The sequence below is a fragment of the Haliotis rubra genome, unplaced genomic scaffold (assembly GCF_003918875.1).
Source record: "Haliotis rubra isolate DU_JTF1 unplaced genomic scaffold, ASM391887v1 Scf45, whole genome shotgun sequence".
In the NCBI taxonomy this organism is placed as follows: Eukaryota; Metazoa; Mollusca; class Gastropoda; order Lepetellida; family Haliotidae; genus Haliotis; species Haliotis rubra.
Genome location: NW_025767135.1, coordinates 1,721,956 through 1,744,164, shown reverse-complemented (window position 1 = coordinate 1,744,164; position 22,209 = coordinate 1,721,956). Strand labels below are relative to the sequence as shown.

The following is a 22,209-nucleotide window of genomic DNA, read 5'->3' as shown; positions in this document are numbered from 1 at the left end:
TTGTCTGGTCCATTGTCTGGACTCGTTTATTTACTCGTCATATAGATGGCCTATTACAACGTTAAACTACAAATAAACAAACCCTTAAAATGTTCATACATGTGTATTTGGCATTCGTGTTTTAAACAGATATTGAGAGCCTTGCGAACTTCGTCCTCAAGGCATAACATGTCCTTAGATTGTCTAAATATTTCTTCTACTGCATACATCCATTTGTGCCGTACACATTTCAGTTATGCATAGGCGGATGAAGTGTGCACCCCCCAGGTGTGTGTCATATCCGGGTTAGAAGTGGTCTTCAGCAACCCATGCTTGTAGAAGTCGACTAATGAAATTGGGTGGTCAGGTTCGCTGACTTGGTTGACACATGTCACCATATCCCAATTGTGTAGATCGATGCTCATGATGTTGATCACTGGATCACTATTTACAGACCGCCGCCATATAGCTGGAATATTGCTGAGTGCGGCGTTAAACAAACAAACAACCAACCGATCTTGAACTTTCTCAAAGCGTCGAATGCGTCATGTCGGAGCATATCTGTAGCACGTGTACGAAATTGTTGTAAAACATATTGGTACAATAAGAGATTGGTACAAAACTGAGGTCATGGTTACAAACATTGGTATATAATTGTGTTTTTGTTTGGTTTTATATTTGATAACATTTTACCAGGTGAAAAAGGTATAAATGGATGAGTAAAAATCGTTTGGTGTTTTTCAATCTCACCTTGAGAGGTATCCCATCAGAATGAATATCTGAGCTTAAGGAGAGTGCGATGGCAGTAAGGGCAGGATATTGTTTTGTGGAAGACAACTTTACTCGTTGTAGATGCTTGTAACTTTGTCAACCAAAAGTGTAACTGAGGATCTACAACGAAACATCTCATCACAACAGAATAAAGAAGTTGTCTTTCTTCATGTGAATTTTGAACCTTGATGGGAAACAGTGGTTGAAGCGTACATAAAATATAAATCACTTCCACTATAGAGATGACCAAAGGGAGACAATAAGGAACGATAGTACTTTCATTACGACATACAAGGTTGAAATTTCATAAGACAAACTTATAGATATTAAGCTATACCACGGAATTAGATTTTATACAGAATGTTATTTCATATATATCAAATTTACTTTATCATGCTATATTGATATAAGAACAATGAAAAATATCATAAACGAAAACATTGTGGAAAGACTATATGAGTACGTTGTACTGTTACATTTCAAGATGTCTGCGCCCTTGAAAAACTTGTGACAATGCCGTCTGCTAGTTTATGATATTGGAAAAGTGGGTATATTTTTATATTTTCCCTGATATCACACTGTTTCGATCGACAGTTGTACATATGTTCGCTAAACCTGAAACATTACATGATATATTCCAAAATATACGCCGTTTAGCTCAATTTAGCCAAGCATTCTGTAATGTTGAGTGTGTGGTGGAATGTTAGACCACTGCAAGAAGTTGTAGCGTAGGGTCACATTGGTTACCACTGGTTACTGAGATGCAAACTGTTGCAAGACGTTGTAGAGTGACAATAATTACTGTGATGCAGACTGGTTGTTCCCGCTATTTGTAGGTTGTTTGTAAATATTCATAAATTCATATGATAAGAATCTGGCAAACAATGAACTTCATAAATTTCTGATATGATAATTAATCTTCCCTATGGGTTTATTTATCTAAACAATAGCAACTGATAAGGAAAGCGTAGGTTTCTGGGGAAATGAATTATTATTAGTCTTCCCAATGGATTTATTTTTCTGGCTTGAATCTGTTTTTTCTCAATTATTGCATGAACAATTGTAAGTAAGCTATACTCTCAAAATCCATATTTTATACATTTTATGCATATATTGTCTAGTCAAATGCATCTATCCTTGTGTTATAGGTTTTGGATGTCTTTTTTACCGGACATCTGTTGTTGTACATTCACGTGACACAATAAACTATTTTGTCTGTCTGTCTGTCTGTAAAACATGTCACTTACTTAATAAAGATAACTTCATCTTAAACACAAACCATCATCAGAGCATTTACAATCTCTGTGACGTCCATCTTATTATTACAGGGAACGTAAACACTTCTGTCCAAAACTGTAAAACGTTCAGTGATTGGAAAGTCAGGGTCAGAAAAGGTCCCTTGTGATTGTTGGTTTAACTTTAAGTAGTAGAACTCTGGTGTGCCTGATAAAAACTCAATAATTTCAGGCTTCAGTTGTAGCTGAAATGCTGTTGACTAGGGCATATACAAACCCTTATTCCCTCACCATCCTCCTGTAACTTGTACTGTAAGCTGTATGCTTGCAATGCAATAATTGGTATGTTGATAAATGTATGTGGCAGTTTGTTCATATTGGAAAAAAAGAGTATTTATATATTCACCAGTTTAATATATTGTCTTTTCAGATATGGTTACTTAGCAGAGAAACAATGTCGTTTCCACAAGCAAGCAGACTTTTGTTTGCTGGTCCTATGCAGAAATGGCGCTTCATGTCATCATGGCAACAAATTATGCATTCGCAAAGGGTTGCAAGTATGTTGATACAGAAGCAGATACAAACAGCCAGGCCGTGCCAGTGGTGCCAGTCAGTTTACCTACATGACTCACCAGCTCTCCATGCTGCAAGGAAAGATAACTCTAAGAAAAAACTGGTGATTAGAACCCTTCCTGTATATTCTGCTTAGTTTCGTAGATTTGATTAATCTGTTGACATTTTCTTTCTGACATTAATTTAGAGTGATCTAGGTTAGAACTGGTTTTCATTGATCCATGCCTGTTGTGAGATGCTTTTATCAGGCAGGAGTGATTGGTCAGGCTTACTGGCATGGTTTATGCATGTCATTGTAGCCGAATTGCAAAGATGACATTCATGATATCAATCACTTGTTTGCCTAATCAAGACTAGATCATTTACGTTCTGCCTCCAAATAATTAAAAAGTGGTTAATTCCATGTCAAAACCAATGAAGAAACAAATAAGTAAAAGGACCTGTTATTTTTAGGCATCTTGCTTCCTTAGTGTTGTTACACATTGGAAGTACAAGAGATTTGTGTATTAGCATGTTTTGGTTGAACAGAAAAAGCATTTGTTATGTAGTACTGTTTAAAATGCTGATTCAGTAATCTTGGTAATGTGTAATAGTCATGTGACACAAAGGAAATGACCATTCACAGGTTAAAAGGTTTAAAGTGAACAACAAGGGTGTAAAGTTGAAGGTTGTCACTGTGTTTGATGGCATGACAGTGGAGGAGCTCGCCCAGGCCATGGACAGAGAGTGTGGTGAGTAACAGTTGTGGTAAACCAGCAAACTCTGGGGGTTCAGTATGTTTAGTGTTGTTCAGAATCATTGGACGTTGACGGCTTACACACCTGACTAATCTTTAGGGTTGGTGGGGTAGCCTAGTGGTTAAAGCATTTGCTCATCACGCCAAAGAACCCGAGTCAAATTTCCCAGATGGGTACAATGTGTGAAGCCCATTTCTGATGTCCCCTGCCATGATACTGCTGAAATATTGCTAAAAGCACGCAAAACTAAACTCACTTGCTCATTGAGTGAGTTAAGATGCATAGTAACATAGACAATATTTCAGCAGTATCATTGGATTGTCTGGTCCAGATTTGATTATTTACAGACCACTGCCATATAGCTGGAATATTGTTGAGCGCGGTGTTCAACAACAACCAACCAACCAATCTATGATAATCAAGTAAATTGTTTAGATTATGACATTTCAGGAATATCCATGGTAACAAGCTGAGAGTGTGTGAAACTTTCTGTTTTCTGTCCTCAGACCATGTGTTTGAAGTGCTGCTTTACACAAAAGGAGGGGATCGGTATGATCAAGAAACGTCAGGTATGTTGTAACCTGCAACCCAAAACTGCCTACCTGCAGTAGGTTTGTAATTTTGTAAGTCAGTAATGACGGGGCGGTGGGTTAGCCTAGTGGTTAAAGCGTTTGCTCGTCACACCGAAGGTCTTGGAATGATTCCCCACATTGGTACAATGTGAAGCCCATTTCTGGTGTCCCTTTCTGTTCGCCTTGATTTTGCTGGAATATTACTAAAAGCGGCGTAAAACACAATTCACTTACTCATCACGTAATGAAAATCTGTGTTAGAAAAATACTTGTGACTGTAACTGCGTGTTACTTTTGCCAATAGTCGTAGCCTAAGTCTAGTAAAATATCTTGGTGCAATGCATATGTGAGTCCATACATTCACTCTAACATCAAGTGACAGCTTCAGTCTGGCTGGAAGACTCAAAATGTTGTAGTGTAAAGCTATTTGGAATACTGCTCCAGCTGAAAAAGTAGAAACACAGGGTGCTCAAAGGGACATGTGTTACTGTTGTGTGAGGGGATTCCGTGTCAAAAGTAACTCATGCTTGTCATAAGCGTCAGCTGAAATGAGGAATGAGGACCATTTCCTCAAAGAAATCTTAGTGCTAAGGTGATGGTAAGCATCATATTTTATCATAGGCTACAGTCATCATAGCGCTAAGATCGCTTTGTGCAACAGGACAAAGGTGGAGAAATGTTTGATTCATCCCGGTGCAGACTAGTGGTAAATGCATGTTTGACCAATGTGTTCCTGTTTACCAATGTTCCTGTTCTTGTTCCAGTTATTGACGACCTCGACATCATTAAAGACATCATAAAGAGATCTGGGATGAAGTATCAGATGGGCAGCAGGGAGAAGAGGCTGAAGGCTGACATGAACAAGGACGTCATTCGACAGTATGTTCAGTCATGGACACAGAATTGAATTGCTTCTTGTTTAAAATCAGTGCAACATTTCGTCATGTACCTTTTATTCTATCAAGAAAGTTTCAGTGTCTAATACTGTACTGACATCTATTCTAATCTTCATATTAAAACAACAATAATATAGAGTGAAATCCATTTTAAGCTCTATCCCATGACTGTTTATCTCTTTATTGTTAGGAGCTGACTTTGTTTAGTGGATGTTATTTTTTTAATCTGTTCTGTTCTATACTGGACCAGTGAAGATCCGGGTTAGAATATTGGTCTTCAGTAACCCATGCTTGTCGTAAGAGGCGACTACCGGGATCTGGTGGTCAGGCTTGCTGAATTGGTTGACACATGTCATTGGTTCTCAGTTGCGCAGATCGATGCTCATGCTGTTGATCACTGGATTGTCTGGGCCAGACTTGATTATTTACAGACCGCCGCAATATAGCTTGAATATTGCTGAGTGCGGTGTAAAACTAAACTCACTCACTCACTGTTCTATACTGAAACTTCACACTGAAAGAATTAAAGGAGATAGTTATAAAGGTTTGATTTAATTTAATTTCTGTCTGAGAGAAGTTGTTTAGTTTACTTACAAACTGAAAGGAAACTGATATTTTTCAGCAATTTTATATTTCAAACATGCTTTCCATGAACTTGAGGAAGCATCCGTAAAATATCTCTTAAGGATGGATAACAATATATGTATGAAAATCTCTCTTGCTGGTGTGTATGTACTTGAGATCCTTAAATACATTGTGGATTATCAGCACATCGCCAGACGAGTGTTCACTCACTAGGCTACAGGTGTGACTGGTCTAGTGATATCTAAACTCTATTTTATGAAATGGAAGGACAAAGGTAGAGTGTTCTAAAGCTATAGTGAGCATCTAATAAAGTGAAAGTAAAACCTTTCCTTCATTTAATGAAGTTTTACACCTGTAGCTGTGATGTCCTGTTTATTCCAGGCCACCTCCGGACCCAGCTGAGATGGTCAGCAGACATCCTGTGGTGACCATCATGGGTCACGTGGATCATGGGAAGACAACTCTGCTGGACTCGCTGCGCAACTCGAAAATAGTGGAGCAGGAGTTTGGAGGTATCACTCAACACATTGGAACCTTTACAGGTGAGATTACATGGAGTGTATTATTCAGTAATCAGTGTTATGCAATGTTTGTTAAACGTGATAAAAATCACACATTTAAAATACTGTTTTTGTCCATGAGGAGTTTGGAAATTCATCTTCAGTCAGGTCTGACAATAAAAAAAACTTACCTGACTCCTGTATCTGTGCATTATGACCAAGAAAATTTGCATTGCAGAGTTGTGTCCCTTTGTCTACAATATTCCGTGTTATGACCACCCAAGAGCAAATGATACTTAATTGTAATAAAGTAACTTTCAGATTAAGAAATTCCTTAATATAATTTTAGTAAATTTATGATAATTTATATGAATCCACAAATGTATAATCTTCACAATTAACATATTAACTATTGAGGAAAGTATGTATACTTGATATAATTTCGGTTAATTAATCATAGTTATAAATCCACAAATATATAGTCTTCACTAATAACATAGTAACTATTGAGGAAAGTATTTATTCATAGTTTAGACAAACCACATTTCCAGCAAACAAACTCCAGCAGCCTACCCCGTCTGCTCACAATCCACTATTCAATCCATATCCTCCCACCTTCTACAGTGTTGTAAATGTCTGTTCCTAATTTCTGTATTAATAATCTTTAAAAGGAGGCAATAAAGATGATGCTGACTGTTTGTTTCAGTGAAACTTTCAACAGGTGAGTCCATCACGTTCCTGGATACCCCCGGACATGCTGCCTTCTCCTCGATGCGAGCCAGGGGGGCGAGAGTGACGGACATCATCATCCTGGTGGTCGCTGCAGATGATGGAGTCATGAACCAGACCAAGGAGTCCATACAACATGCCAAGGAGGCCGATGGTACGTCTTGTGTCCATGAAGTTGTTTCTTGGATCAATTTGATTCATTTCCTGAAAAGTATTCTTTTGATAAATGATTTTAATGATAATAATGAGAATATTTATAACGCGGCTTTTCCAGGCTAGATATCCTGCTCAAGCACACGATCTGATCATTATTACCCCAGATAACCCAAGCTGCCTGTTAGGCGCTAGAAGGTTAATAGTCTCACGACTTATTTCACCGGGTACCCATTTCCTGCTGGGTGAACAGAGGCAATTGTGAACAAACTCACTTGCCTAAGGTGAGACCACATGTATCACATGTGCTTCGTTGTGGGGCAGGACTGTAGTCCTAGAAACTCTCAGGAGTTAAGTTGCCAACACGGTCACCTATCCAAGGGCTGTCCGAGCCCAACGTTGCTTAACTTCAACTGATTTGTGACCTGAGCGCTATGCACAGGACCATGTGCCACCAAGAAAGGATTAATGTCACTCGGTATTCGGCCTGATCTTATACTTTTGAAGATGTGTGAATAATTTTAGAAAGTCTGTTTTTGTCTTGTTACCTCACTGATGTGTGTACTTGTTTCAGTTCCCATCATCGTTGCAATAAACAAGGTGGACAAGCCAGAGGCTGACATTGTAAGTGTAACGTTAGAAGGGATCTCTGTATCAGCAGATTGTAGGGGTGGGTATTGCAGAGAATTTTCATATTGTGATATATTGCGATACAAAAGCATGTATTGCGATATGAATTGCAATATATTGCACAAAGTATTTTTAAACAAAAAACTACTTATAATCGAGTTAATGCTTGATTTATAGAGCAAAAACACAACAAAATGACTATGCTTGATTAAGTTTTAATAACAACTTTTAATCATGATAAAATAAAAATATGAATAATATTTGGCACAAATGAAACAAGGAAATATCCGAAGATTGCAAGTCAAAATACCGGTTTTTGTTCAGCGTATCGCAATACGTATCGTTTTCATGTCTGAACCGGTAAATACCGGTAAACCGGTAATATTGCGCAGCCCTAGCAGATTGTCGGGTTGGCTGGTTTGTTGTGTAGACGTGAGTTTAGTTTTACGCCGCACTCAGCAATACTCCAGCTATATGACGGTGGTCTGTAAATAATCGAGTCTGGACCAGACAATCCAGTGATCAACAGGATGAGCATCGATCTACACAATTGGGAACCGATGACACGTGTCAACCAAGTCAGAGAGCCTGACCACCTGATCCTGTTAGTCGCCTCTTACGACAAGCATGGGTTGCTGAAGACCAATTCTAACCCGTATCGTCATGGGTCCACAGTTTAGGACATCTGTACCCTAAAATATTAAATATTTCTTGTTTTTTCTGCAACATTTTCCATGAAACCAGGGAGATTATATTGATCTGATTGTTACTGTGTGTGACAGGAAAGGGCAAAGAACATGTTGCTGGAGCAGCAGCTGGTCCTGGAGGACTTCCAGGGGGATGTACAGGCCATCCCCATCTCAGCACTGAAGGTAAGTACCTGTGGTGTATAACTAGATCAAACAGAATTTGTGTTTCTTGACATTTTATTCCCACTGGAAATGCACAATGAACATTGTTACATTTCGACTCCCAAGTTGAAACACAAAGTTAGCCTGAAATCTGCATGTAAATGAATTTTGTAGGACTATAAAAGACAAAGAAATGTGATATAATTAGCAATTGAAAAATTAACAAGTTTACAAATCAGCGTAATATAAAAGCAGTGATTATAACAATAAACATAGTGAGGATAATATTCATCCCTGCATCAGTGGTCCAACATATAAAATAGGGCCCTCTACTGAATCTAAACAGAAACAGTGTAATTCAGTAACCACGTTCAAGGAATTTGTATGATTCTGAGATGAGTTATTGAATGATTGAAGGTAGTTTATGAGTTGGAAAGGTCTAATGATCATGGTCTTGATAATTTAGAGAACAAACTTGGACTTGCTGCAAGAAGCTATTGTAACACAAGCTGAAGTTATGGAGTTGAAGGCTGACCCAAAGGGGCTTGTGGAAGGGAGTGTCATCGAAGCCATGACGGATCCAGGCAGAGGGTGAGTGATCTGGGCCCCATTCCACAAAGCGATCGTAGCGCTAAGATGATCATATGTCCCAAACTTTAACATAGACTTACGACTGTCATAGCACTACGGTCGCTTTGATGAACGGGGCCCTGGAGTCTGGTTGTGGGGAGGGGCCATTTAGTTATGGATCTGAAGAAGTGAGGTCGTTGAAGCCATGATGCATCACAAAACCATGACAGAAAGTGTAGCAAGTGAGTGAGCGAGTTTAGTTTTACGCTGCTTTTAGCAGTATTCCAGCAATATCAGGACAGGGGGACACCAGAAATGGGCTTCACACATTGTAACCATGTGGGAAATCGAACCCAGGGTCTTTGGCGTGACAAGCAAACGCTTTAACCACTAGGCTACCCACCTCCTAGAAGGTGTAGAGTATGGGGTTGACACTATAGGTCGTATGTGAGGAGTCTACTTCAAGGTAATGTGAAGGAAGAACTTCACGTGGCATCACAGAAATTTCTGTTTGAAGGATATAAGATATCAAACCAGGTCTTATCTTTTTGCATTTGTAACTTGAACTCTCACAATATTTCCTTTACAGGAAACTTGCCACAGTTGTCATACAGAGGGGGACCCTGAAGAGGGGAGACCTATTGCTGGCTGGTACTACCTGGGCAAAGGTGAGACTGCAACAGACTTTCTGACACTGCTGTCAGCTCATGTCAACCTACTCTACCACTTGCAACTGCGTCATTTAATACATATTTTGAGTGGTGTGAATGTGTGTGTGTGTTTTTCACCTGTAAAGTGGATTGTATCAAGGCATTTTGGAGCTGCCAAAAGTCAGATGGTTGTTTCCAAGTATAATATCCCTCTGTATCAAATCACAATGGTTAAAGTGTGTAAAAGGTCTTACAATAATGTATCCTCTAAAATAGGAAACTTCATAAAAGTGACAAACCTTCCAAATATTATTATTTATACATTATTTTATTATGATATTCCGATTTTCATATTGTTTAATTAAAGATATTTCCAAGACATACACCATCCACACTTACCTAATAAACATTTTGAATGCAGATATTATATGAAATAAAAAGCTGGAAGTGCTATCTAATATACACATAAACTGAAACCTCTTTCCTGTTTAGGTCCGAGGTATGTTTGATGACCAGGGCCGACCCCTGCAGGAAGCGCCGCCTTCTACCCCAGTGCAGATCATTGGTTGGAAGGATCTGCCTTCAGCTGGAGATGAGGTTCTTCAAGTAGAAAGCATGGTGAGTATGCAAGGGGCAGTGGTGAAAGCATGGCATTTTCATCAGGCATTTGGCTGCCTCCTTTTAGATGTTTTCTTTAGAAGAGTCCCTAAACTCTGCTTAATTTGTTGTGTATCTCTGTATGAGTAATTTATCGGTTATCATTGTATGAGTTCACTATCAGGTATTATATCAGGTACTTCTTCTATATGGTTGGCCTTTTGGTTACAGTCGTTAGTTCCTGATTTGGGGAACAGTGTGGGTGTCACAAAGGGATACATGTCTACAGTTTTGCATCCCTTCAGACTCTCTTCTCACATTGAGGTCGGTGGGGTAGCCTAGTGGTTAAAGCGTTCGCTTGTCACATGAAACTTTTCCCATTATGCCAACAAACTTTGAAATAACCCAAATAATGTTTAAAGTGGCACAAATGAGACCACCTCAGTTCATTTCTGGTATAGCACTGTAAGATCAGAGGGCATCACTTTAAAATGGTTTGAAGTATCCTCAACAAAGAAAATATTGTGTGTTGTCAGTTGTAGGGCAGTAGTATCAGTAGTAGCCTTTAGACTCTCTCTTCTTCTGCAGCAAGTCTTGAAGGATGCCCTAGAGTGGAGAATTGAGCAGGAGACTCTGAAGAAGATTGATGAGAACCAGGTTGTGATTGACGAGAAGAGATCTCAGCATGATGTTGTGTACAAGCAGAAGGTTCAGCAGAGGAGGGAGAGTGGACGCAAGTATGGCATGAGCTCCCAGAAACAGAAGGAGGCAGTCATTGGATATGAGGGGCCACAGCTGTCACTTGTCCTTAAGGGTGAGTAACATGGTACATGCGGGGCCACAGCTGTCACTCGTCCTTAAATAGTGTTGCTGTGTTTGAGGGACTCTGTTGCTTTTGATGAATAATGATGTAGCAGCTTTATGTGTTCATCTTTCAAAAATGTGACAACACTTTTGTGTGATTTGGTTTATTTGATGACTGAGTAATTGGGTGTATGTTTCTTTTTACACCCTAAAATACTCAATAAAACTGAATAAGATAAAAAATATAACCAGAGCATGATACTTCATTTAACATGCAAATCAAAATATTTGTATCATGTACGTCATATGAAGGGAAAGATTTCCGCCCGTAACCCCTGTTTTTTATCATTACTATCAGTGAGTTTGCATCCGCTCTGATGCATACTAACCCTAACCTAACCCTAACCTTATATTTTTATGTTCACTACAACACCAATTTACACTTTGACATTTCAAACCGGGAAAGATTTCCGCCTGTAACCACCATATTTTTTTTAATCATTATATGCCTATGTTTTTTTTATAAACAGCCTATGCCTAACCTTAAACCCTAACCCTAAACCTAACCCTAAAATCTAACCCCAAACCCTCGAAATAATCCAAATAAATAGAATACATTACAAGTGGGGGTTACAGGCATAACTCTTGTATTTAATTAGATAAACATACCTTGGCAGTAAGGAAGTATTTAAAATGTTCCACTTGCTGTTGTCTGCCAACATCTTGTCTGTGCTGTGATTGAGGTGCAAGTGAGGGTTAAAAAGCATGCAAAGCTAAGAAGAACAATAGGGTCAGCCATTCAACCAGAACATTTGCCCTGGTCGAAACAAAGGAACTGATAGGTCAGTGACTGACCCAAGCATAACCAAGTTAAAATCTAAAGGTGTACAGCTTGCTCAGCTTGACCTGATCAAGTGAATACTAATGAATTGCGTGACCATGTCACAACTGGTTGGGTTTATTATTCTGAAGGGGTGTATCTTTGTCAGATGATTGGTACTACATGCATTAGACAATGGCAAAGAAGTCAGGGCAGTTTTCTGTGACATAAGCAAGGCTTTTGACAAGGTTTGGCATAAGGGAATCATTGCGAAATTAGAAGCTTATGGTATTAAGGGTAAGTTACTTGATTGATTTTCCAGTTATCTTGACAATAGATTACAAAGAGTAGCTATAGACAATTACAATTCAGATCTAAGGAAAGTCACTGCTGGGGTGCCACAAGGATCTGTCCTTGGGCCATTACTGTTTTTAGTTTACATAAATGATATCATTGAGGGTATCAGTAGTAACATTCGTCTTTTTGCCGATGATACTTCGGTATATGTTATTGTTGATAATCATGTTGTTACTGCCGCTTCCTTAAATAATCACCTTAACAGGATCTCTCACTGGGCTGAAATATGGCAGGTTAGCTTTAATCCTGGTAAGACTGAAGCTGTTTTATTCACTCGCAGAAATACCGGTAATCAATTTCCAATCCCTAAGCTTAAAATGCATGGAGTAGACATTACTGAAGTCGGCTACCATAAACACCTATGAGTAACCTTGCAATCAGACTGTAAATGGAACTCCCACATTGGTGAATTAGTTAAAAAGGTTCGTCCATTGGTAAATTGTCTATGTAGTTTTAAATATAGATTATCTAGAAAATCATAAGAGCAAATGTACATGTCATATATATTACCAATGTTCGATTACTGTTCGCACCTTTGGGATAACTGTACTAAAGAACAAGAAAAACTTGTCATAATTCTACATTTAGACGCACTGCGGACGATTTGCAGGGCAGTTAGAGGAACAAGTCATGATTTAATATATAAGGAAACTAACTCTATGCCCCTAGTTGACCGTAGACAAATTAGCAAGTTATCATTATTTTACAAAATGGTTCATCATATGGCACCAGTTTATTTAACTGATCTACTGCCCGTAAAAGTATCACAGTTAAGTGACCATAGATTAAGAAACAGTAATAACATTCAAACTATAAGATGTCGTAGTGATTTGTATAGCAACTCGTTTTCACCAGATACAATACGACAATGGAATGATTTGCCTGAGAATATGTACGATATTGAAACCATAGGCCAATTTAAAAATGCATTCCAATCATCAAAACCACTCAATTTTAATATATTTGATAAAAACTTTGGTACACGTTTCTGCCAAATTATCCACTCACGCTTCAGACTTGGGTGCAGTAATTTGAAAGCGCGTTTGAACGGCACATTTCAGTTGATCCATTCTGTTCCTGTGGTCACCCCTATGAGGATACTTTACATTACTTCTTTACTTGTCCTAATTATTCTAACATCAGACATCGCATGTTTTTTTACGAACATGGATATAATTTAAATTCTGTCCTAAATGGTAATCCAAACAAAAATGAACTTGTAAATTCTTTCATACTACAATCTGTCCATACTTTTATAATAAAATCGCATAGGTTTGATAAATGATTAATAATGTTTAATACGCAGGTTGCTTGCTTTCCTATCATGTTCCATATTATTTAATATTTGTTTTATTCATGTATCAATGCAATGGAGAGGTATTCAAATAAGCCATTACGGCTTGTTTACCAATCCTAGTTCAATTTATTTTGAATAAAATATGTTTACACTAGATGATTGGTGTAAACGAGTGGACTGATTGTTGTGCCCATGTTGAAAATTTGGAAAGCGACTACTGGGACAGAAATACTGCAGTTGAACATGAAATAGAAAAAGTGTTAATTGAACTGGGTGTAGAGAGTGATAGCGAGAGTGAATCGGATTGTGAAAGTAACTGACATCTGTAAGTTGTAAGGTTAGCAAACCAAACTAGATAGCATATGACTGTATAAACAATTCAGTTAAAACATGAAATGATTGGGTTTTTTTCAGAAGTGTTGTTTTCCAGGACAAATTCTGTAACGAATCTATGTATGCATGCTTCGCATGAACGCAACATGAATAACATTCTCTGCACCCGTATTTCATGAAGATAACCCCATCTGCCGTTTGTGCCATTTGACCTCCCGGGTCATGCATATGTAGAGTAGCTCAGGTCAAGCTGAACACGCTGTAGTATCACCTCTCAATTAAATCCTTCACACCCATACCAAGATAATACCAAATGCTGATATTGATAGTAATACTAAACTATATACAGTATATATTAAGAACTAAAGTACTGTCGGAAATAGAACAAAACCCTGTTTTTAGGCTGTTACTCTGTATCCCCAAAATTTACACAATTGCAAATAGCATATGTCGAAAAAAAACCATATCGGCCTAACTGGGCGTTCAGTGGGATGCGTAATAGGATATCCAGAAAAGCATGTTTACTCGTAAGGTCATGAATAGCTGCTGAAAACAATAGATCAGACCATAGATGGCAATGAGGTCGCTCAGCCAGGTATGACAACTGACCGTCGACTCGCTTGGCATGAAATGCACGTGCTGCCCACAGACACAAGGGGTCATCTTAAATATATTTTATGCTTTTTCATGTGTATTGAATATGTCTCTATTGATTATCTAATCTTAGCTAATATCTCTATCCCCAAGCCCGACCCCAACTACTGTCACCTTTTGAGACGACCCCTCCTACCTGTTTCTTTTTATAGTGACGGTGAGACTCAATGGTATCTACATCCTTAATAGTTTCAGTATTAAAGTTTTTGTTTTTACGCCTGCTATCGTTTATAATGAAGCTAATTCTAATTTCAAAATGGAAATTAAAAAAGTGTCATTTGTTATACAATATCATCGCACACTAATTTGCATAAAGCCATGGTCTGCTCCAAATAAGTCGCTTCAGACTTTGGAAAAACTGCATTGCTCATTTCTGCACAAATATCTCCTCAGTAAAATCCTTCTTTTACATTTCCTATCTCCCTCCAACTGAGACTGTAGTTAGGCCGAACTTAGTTTAAAAGATATTTCACCCTTTCAGATATTTTTTCTATTTCCGACAGTACTTTAAGTACTAATATTGATACTGACACAAATAAAAAATGCTAATATTAATACTAATTACACTGTGTAGTTTATGGTTTATATATGTGACTGCCACAATGATACACTAGGTGTTGGTACTTTGAGGATGAGTTACCATGTGAAAGTTATGATATCATATCAAGGGAATGGATTAGTGATGGGTTGATGGGTGGATAGGTGGAGTGTCTTGAATAAATGGCTCAGCAAAGGTTGGGAATGGATCACAAGTACAAGGGAGATAGGGGTTTTGGGGATGAGATAGGATGCTTTACAGTCCCATACACCATTCCTGTCCATTACCCTACTAAATATGACAATATTGAACTTAAACTGAACTAAATATTTATCAATGTCACATCAACATATTGCAGCTGATGTAGATGGTTCTCTGGAAGCCATACTGGACACACTCGACACCTTCCACTCCAAGAAGTGTCGGTTGGACCTGATCCATTATGGCGTTGGGAATGTGACAGAGACAGATGTGCAGCTGGCTGAAAACTTCGGGGGTAAGTTAAACCAGCTCGGCTTGAACCGAGAAAATGTGGCATCAAACTGGGCAACTTTTGTAGATTGTTCTAGAATTCTGTAATCTTTTACAAATTCATTGGTAAATTGGACCATTTCAGTAAGAGGTTGGACAACACCTGGATATGTCCTGGTTTTCAAACTAATGATACAGGCGGTAAAATGTGAATTTTTAAAATTAAAACTTAAGTTATAACTTTAAGTGTATTTTGATTTTTTAGTTTTTCTTTTAGTTTGGTTATGTTTACTGTCATTGCTGCAGGGGTTAGGCAGGTCTAGATAGGTTCCTGAAACTAAACTGGAAATTATGACACTGCATTTTGCAGGGGAGATATTTTGCTTCAACGTCAAGACACCTCAGTCAGTTGCCAAGGTGGCACGGTCCAAGTCAGTGCCAATCAAGATGCACAATGTCATCTACAACCTGTTTGACAACCTGCTGGACAGTCTTTCTGCAAGACTACCTCATGTAGAAGAGGAGGAGGTTTTAGGTAACACACTGCTGTAACACACTGCTTTTTTCCAAAGGAAACTCCTTAAATATTGACGTTGGTATTGATGTTCAGCAACCCATGCTTGTTATAAGAGGGCACTAATGAGATGGGGTTGTCAGACTTGCTGATGCATGTCATTGTGTCTGGTTTGTGTAGATTGATGCTCATGATGTTAAGCACTGGTTTGTTTGGGCCCAACTGAATTATATTGGAATATTGCTGACTTTATTATCCCCCGCAACGCATTTTGCGGGGGTATTAAAATGGACTCTGTGCGTCCGTGCACATTTGTCTTTTCCGGAGGATAACTTTACAACCGTTCAATATTTCTTCACCAAACTTGGCATATAGATAGATCTGGTGGTCTACTGGTGCCTTTTGGTAGTTTTGGATTTCTGAATAAAATATTTTGAGCGTTTCCATAAACAAGTTTGACTTAGACTGAAATTGGGTAGTGCTCTTCTATGGAGCAGAACCTCTAAAACATTCAATGCAAACACAGTTTGACTGGTGCCTTTTGGTAGAATGGGAATTCTGAATAAAATATTTTTGGTGCTTCCATGGCAACAAGTTTGACCTAGATTGAAATTGGTGGTTGTGCTCTTTTCCGTAGCAGAACCCTAAAACCATTCAATATTTCTTTACCAAAGTTGGCACAGATTGGTCTGGTGGTGTACTGGTGCCTTTTGGTAGTTTTGGATTTCTGAATAAAATATCTTTGCATTTCCATGCCAACAAGTTTGACTTAGACTGAAACTGGTGGTAGTGTTCCTTTCTGGAGCAGAACTATTAAAATCTTTCAATACTCTCCTTGCACTTTTTTATATACACACAAAAACATTTGATATTATCATAACTCGTAGACATATTCATGAAAAGTATTTTGCCATTGCGGGGGATATTGATGACTTTGTCTTCTTGTTAAACAATTAACAATACAAAGTAGATAGAAAACTGTAAGATACTGTAAGGGTAGGTTCAGAGGGTCTCATGGTGGACGTACAAGGAGTGAGTGAGTGAGTTTATTTTTACGTCGCTTTTAGCAATATTCCAGCAATATCACGGCTAGGGACACCAGAAATGGGCTTCACACATTGTACCCATGTGGGGCATTGAATCCAGGCCTTCGGCCTGATGAGCGGACGCTTTAACCACTAGGCTACCCCACCGCCACCTGAAGTACAAGGAACCTGACATGAAAACCATTTAATAAATGTTGAGTATTGGTTTTACTTAGATAACTGTTTTCCTTTAGATGTTGCTTGAAGTGGGCAGTAATGTTGCTTGTGTAGAACCTTTGTTCATCCCATGACTTAAAGGAGGACCAGTGATAGGGAAATTAACATTCCAATTTGATTCTAGTTGTTAAAGAACCTACTGGTTAAGTAATGATTCAAATCATATTATGTGGAGCAGTCAGTCAGTCAGTCAATGATGAGCCTAATTACACAGTGTGGCTATTTTACACATGACATTATTGATTATGTGAACCCATGTCTATTAAATGTATGGAAATACCAGGTAGAGTGCCCTTGCTGAGGCAATGAGTTTAGGTTATGTTCTGAATATGCTCATTGGTTCATCAGCTCCAATACATGGGTTTTTACAATGTGAAGACAGGTCTATAACCCGAGTCATACTAGCTTTCCTCAAACATGAGCATGTCAGAAAGTCGGTTGTCACATCCTTGTCTGATTTTTAAGGAAGGTACTTGTTGTTACCCAGCCTGGTACTTGACATTAAGAGTGAGTGCGTGAGTTTAGTTTAACGCCGCACTAAGCAATATTCCAGCTATATGGCGGCGGTCTGTAAATAATCGAGTCTGGACCAGACAATCCAGTGATCAACAGCATGAGCATCGATCTGCGCAATTGGGAACCGATGACATGTGCCAACCAAGTCAGCGAGCCTGACCACCCGATCCCGTTAGTCCCTTCTTTCGACAAGCATAGTCGCCATTTGTGGCAAGCATGGGTTGCTGAAGACCTATTCTACCCAGGATCTTCACGGGTCCTTGACATTAAGAGTATAAAAGAAGGGAATGTGAGGGTCTGAGTCAGTATAATGTGTCATGGTAACACTGACATGGTATATTAGTAGGCTGACACTGTAAAACAAACACGTCATATTATAAGTACAGTAACCTTACATGTCATAAAACCCGACTCAGCATATCAGAACTTTTCCAGGGGAAGCTGAGGTTAAGAGTGTGTTCGAGGTGACGTCCAGGAAGAAAAAGATACCTGTTGCAGGGTGTCGCTGTATAAAAGGATCTCTCCACAGGAAGCAAGGGTTCAAGGTCCTACGCAGAGATGAAGTAATTTATAATGGTAAGTTATGTTGATAATGTTTCATGTAGTTAGACTTTCATATGTTTCATTCACTTCCTGGTTACTGTGTGGGAAGCTTTTCCTTGACATGCCCATCCTGTTATTGCAAGAGCAGCACATTTAGGAGATAATCCTACTGATTTGAAATTTAAGGTAGTCTAACTGTAGATTAGCTGTCCCTTATTTTAATTTGGAACTAAGAGCTTTAGCTAGTCTTATGACGGATAATAGTGTGCTCCTGACACAGTGTTTTTGCACTTGTCATAATAGTATGTTTTCTGAAACACATTTTGCTGTTGCTCTGATATGGTAAGTACACAGTTCTGATGGGTTGTCGGCAGCCGCTGTTGTATGTATCTATACGGAGGTTATCACATGCTATCAATGTTTTGTGTGAAAGGGCATGTTAATGTTCAGGTATCAAATGGAATTAGAACCTGGAATTAGATTTTCGAAGCTCTCTTTGTTGCTAAGATAAGTGTCCTGAATATTTAACATAATTTGACTCTCTTAGTGCCAAGAATCTTCAAAATCTAGGCCCTGTATTTATATTTTGAAACGTCCATAACCCTAAGAATTCGGAACTTTGATCGTATATTGATAAAATAATTCTAGTGTTAGTTTTTCACTAGGTGTAGTAATAGTCAGATACCATTATATTCGAAAGTCTTTTAATATTGATAAAATAATAGTTACTAGGTGTAGTAATAGTAGATACCATTAATGATAATAATATTAACAGCAACAACAACACAAAAAAAATACTAATTGCAACAACATTATCCTTATTTATTTGTGTCCCACGATCTCACGAATGTGGAAGTTTGTCTCAACCAGGCTTAAATTTTACCCCCATTGAAATCCCAATTTAGACTGACTCAAATGTATTCAGTAATTCAACCCTGTCAACTTTGATCACTGCTTTTCATCACAAGGTCATTTCTTGAGAGCTTACCATGCTGTCATGATGCTTATTCCAGGAGAAATTGCCAGCTTGAAGCACTTCAAGGAGGAGGTAGATAATGTGAAGACCGACATGATGTGTGGGATAAGTCTAGAAGACCTGTCTCTCACCTTCCAGGCTGGCGACATCATTCAGTGTGTGCAGGTCAAACATGTGCAACAAGACATTGATTGGCAACCAGAGTTTTGATGAAACAGCCTATAGACATTTTATTTTATCACACTATTCAGAAATGCATTCTCCAAACATGTGAATATTTGGAATTATGCAATTTATAATTTGTTTGTGTTTCTCTTCATCGTTTCTGTACATACGATGTATTGAGGTGAAAGTTTGCTGACAGCTGTGTTTGTGTGTGTAGGGACAATGGTGTGAATCTGAGAGGATTGCAGCAGTAGAGTAAAAGGTATTTGTACATAAACTGTGGGATTGTCAGCAGATTGTGTATCAGAAAATTCTTCTCCAAGTTTGGTGGAAATCTGATGGTCCCAAATCTTGTTAATATGGAGGATATTCAATGAGTTCAAAGCCACATTCGTGTGTTGCAAAACTTGTTACAACACACTTGTCCACAGGCGCCTTGTCCTGTGGTACAACACACGTTTTGTTAGAATCCACAACATTCAGCCTTGATGTTCTTGCACATTTAGTGCAATGAAAGCATATTAGCTTAATATTGGCCATTAATGGTCTGACATTTTTAGGATGATTCTTTTGGAATCCCACTAATACATAGCTGTCTCCTTGCCAGCTTGGGATGCTGACTTCCTTCTTGATCAGGAAGCTTTCACAGCTCTGATTATTGTTTTGTGTCTGCATGATAGTGATGAATGCATTTATCAAGAAAGATAAGGAACCTGATGCATTTCTGATCAGGACTAAGATGCCCCGAAACCTAGCTTGTTAAACCTGATGTCCAGCTCTTTTCATTCCTCAGAATGTTCTCAACTCTGTTATGAATGATGCCAACTGTCTTGGTCATGTGATGTGTGGTGATTTGTTAATAATCCACAAACATGTTACATTTCATCAACATTTTCCTTAGCAGTCACACATGGAGGTCCTCCTGATCATCTTTAAGGTTCTAACCCATGAAGGTACGGATTAGAATATTAATCTTCAGTAACCCATGCTTGTCGTAAGAGGCGACTAACGGGATCGCTGACTTGGTTGACACGTATCATCGGTTCCCAGTTGCGCAGATCGATGCTCATGCTGTTGATCACTGGATTGTCCGGCCCAAACTCGATTATTTACAGACCGCTGTCATATAGCTGGAATATTGCTGAGTGCAGCGTAAAACTATCCTCACTCACTCTTTAAGGTTCTTATTTTCTCTCTTGAGCTCTGCTGCCAACAGTGGCAAAGGCTGGATCATTATCAACCACAGCTGACATGTCAATGAGGGAGGCTGTTGGAGATGGCCCTTTCTTTTGCGGATACTGGTTTCAGAGTGATAGCTAATGTTGTCCATTTGCATTGACTGAGAATACAGAGCCATACTGATACAGAAATATCCTGCCTGGTTGTATGTTTTGCTTAAATGTGGTCTTGAAGCATGGACAGGGGTAATAAATAGAAACTGTTGTGGATTTACTATACATCCTTCCGATTTAAGCTCAGAATGTTTCAGCGGACCCATGTATGATGTAACATTGTGTTGGTCCATGTAATATAGGCTAGATTGTACTCATTAGTGAGTGCTGTGACATAAACATTGATAATGAAACAATAGTGAATTTGCAATGAACTTTGCAAATGACTTTGTTAAAGATGAATATGTGTGAATATAATGAATGATGATATTTCTTTTCTTTTGAAAAAGCTTTAGTCAGTCTGAGTTAAAAACTTACTAAAGCAGCAGTTTTCCTGTTAGATTCATTGCAAAGTTTCATCATGACTATTTTTTAGCATATGGAGTCATTTCAGATTTTAGTTTATTGATTTAAGAGGAAGAAACAGATTTTGTTATCTTAATATTATACATGTCACTTTTTTATGGATAACAACTACTTTGTTCATTATTGTTTTTCTTCTTTTATTTGTTAATATAACACAACATCTGATGCAACATCAAGATTTATCATGAAATACTGACATTCACAGTAATATCTAAATAACACGAACTGTCTTGTGTCTGTTCTTTACCGCTTCCTTGTACTGATGTCCAAAAGCCTCACAGTGATCGCTTGACGTTGCCTTCTTTGTCAAGAAGTCATTTAGAGAATTACTGTGTTCTCAAAGGCCAACAGTCTTCTGTTTGCATGAGCCAAGGAATGCCATGACAAAATGAAGCAAAAAAAAATAATAGTCTCTTGTACTGTTTTGATGTGACATCATTGTAGACTGAGACATCAGTGATATCAGGTATGGCGTGAATAATGAGAGAACTGTTTTAGTCAAGATCTGCATCTAACTGACGGGAGAACAAGGGTGAACCTACGTTGCCAGGGATGTCTGACTGCCAACTACATGTGGGAGATGGACAAATTTGTCATTTGCAGCTTAATGATAAGGGAAGGATTCTCCCATACTGATCAGACTGACAAATCTAGGCTATCTTGACTATCTATCAGGCTATCTTGAAAGTCAAAGGCAACAAGACAGCTTATGCCATTTAATCAAATAGCCTTGTTCCCATCATGAACCATACCTTATGGTCCACGTACACTGATAGGTAACCTATAATGCAGAATGTGTGTACGAGCTATCACATTATACTTCAAAATGGCTTGATTTGAACCTGTCAGAACAAAGACGATTGAGGCTGATTGGCCGCAAGGTCATCCCGATACACAGACACTGCAACATCTTGCACACGCACCACAGGCCATTATTTTTCAGATGTCACTTGCCCTTCAAGAGGGTGTGGGTACAATCTGTGTCTTTTTCTGACACCTCACAATCAGTCATCTTTTTCTTCACTTTTAGATGTGAGTAAAGCAAGGCGGCAAGCAAGTTATGTGCAGTACCATTCTCGTGAGAGGACTCAAAGTTTCACTTAGAAAGCTGCGTCAAGCATCGCAAGATTGAACTTCTACAAATATTGTGCCAAGACAAACTCACAACCCTTTC

The 22,209-nt window shown here is 38.6% G+C and overlaps 1 protein-coding gene across 1 annotated transcript; it reads left to right on the top strand.

The window, feature by feature from the left end:
- Nucleotides 1-1,222: 1,222 nt before the first annotated feature.
- On the top strand, nucleotides 1,223-20,144 carry LOC124289842 (translation initiation factor IF-2, mitochondrial-like). Its single transcript, XM_046726518.1, has 17 exons — nucleotides 1,223-1,294; nucleotides 2,416-2,661; nucleotides 3,184-3,289; nucleotides 3,802-3,864; nucleotides 4,632-4,746; nucleotides 5,730-5,890; nucleotides 6,555-6,731; nucleotides 7,305-7,354; nucleotides 8,143-8,232; nucleotides 8,678-8,802; nucleotides 9,371-9,449; nucleotides 9,924-10,049; nucleotides 10,617-10,842; nucleotides 15,190-15,327; nucleotides 15,673-15,837; nucleotides 18,030-18,170; nucleotides 19,151-20,144. Exons 2-17 carry the CDS (start codon nucleotides 2,440-2,442, stop codon nucleotides 19,321-19,323), a joined length of 2,157 nt encoding a protein of 718 aa, XP_046582474.1. The 5' UTR covers nucleotides 1,223-1,294; nucleotides 2,416-2,439; the 3' UTR covers nucleotides 19,324-20,144.
- The last annotated feature ends 2,065 nt before the right edge of the window (nucleotides 20,145-22,209 follow it).

What these genes read in the sequence shown, in the direction of transcription:
- LOC124289842 (XM_046726518.1), top strand. Translation starts at nt 2,440, where the DNA reads ATGTCGTTTCCACAAGCAAGCAGACTTTTGTTTGCTGGTCCTATGCAG. An exon ending in ATGACGGATCCAGGCAGAGG is followed by an intron (nt 8,803 to 9,370) that starts GTGAGTGATCTG and finishes TTTCCTTTACAG; the next exon opens with GAAACTTGCCACAGTTGTCA. An exon ending in AGAAGAGGAGGAGGTTTTAG is followed by an intron (nt 15,838 to 18,029) that starts GTAACACACTGC and finishes GAACTTTTCCAG; the next exon opens with GGGAAGCTGAGGTTAAGAGT.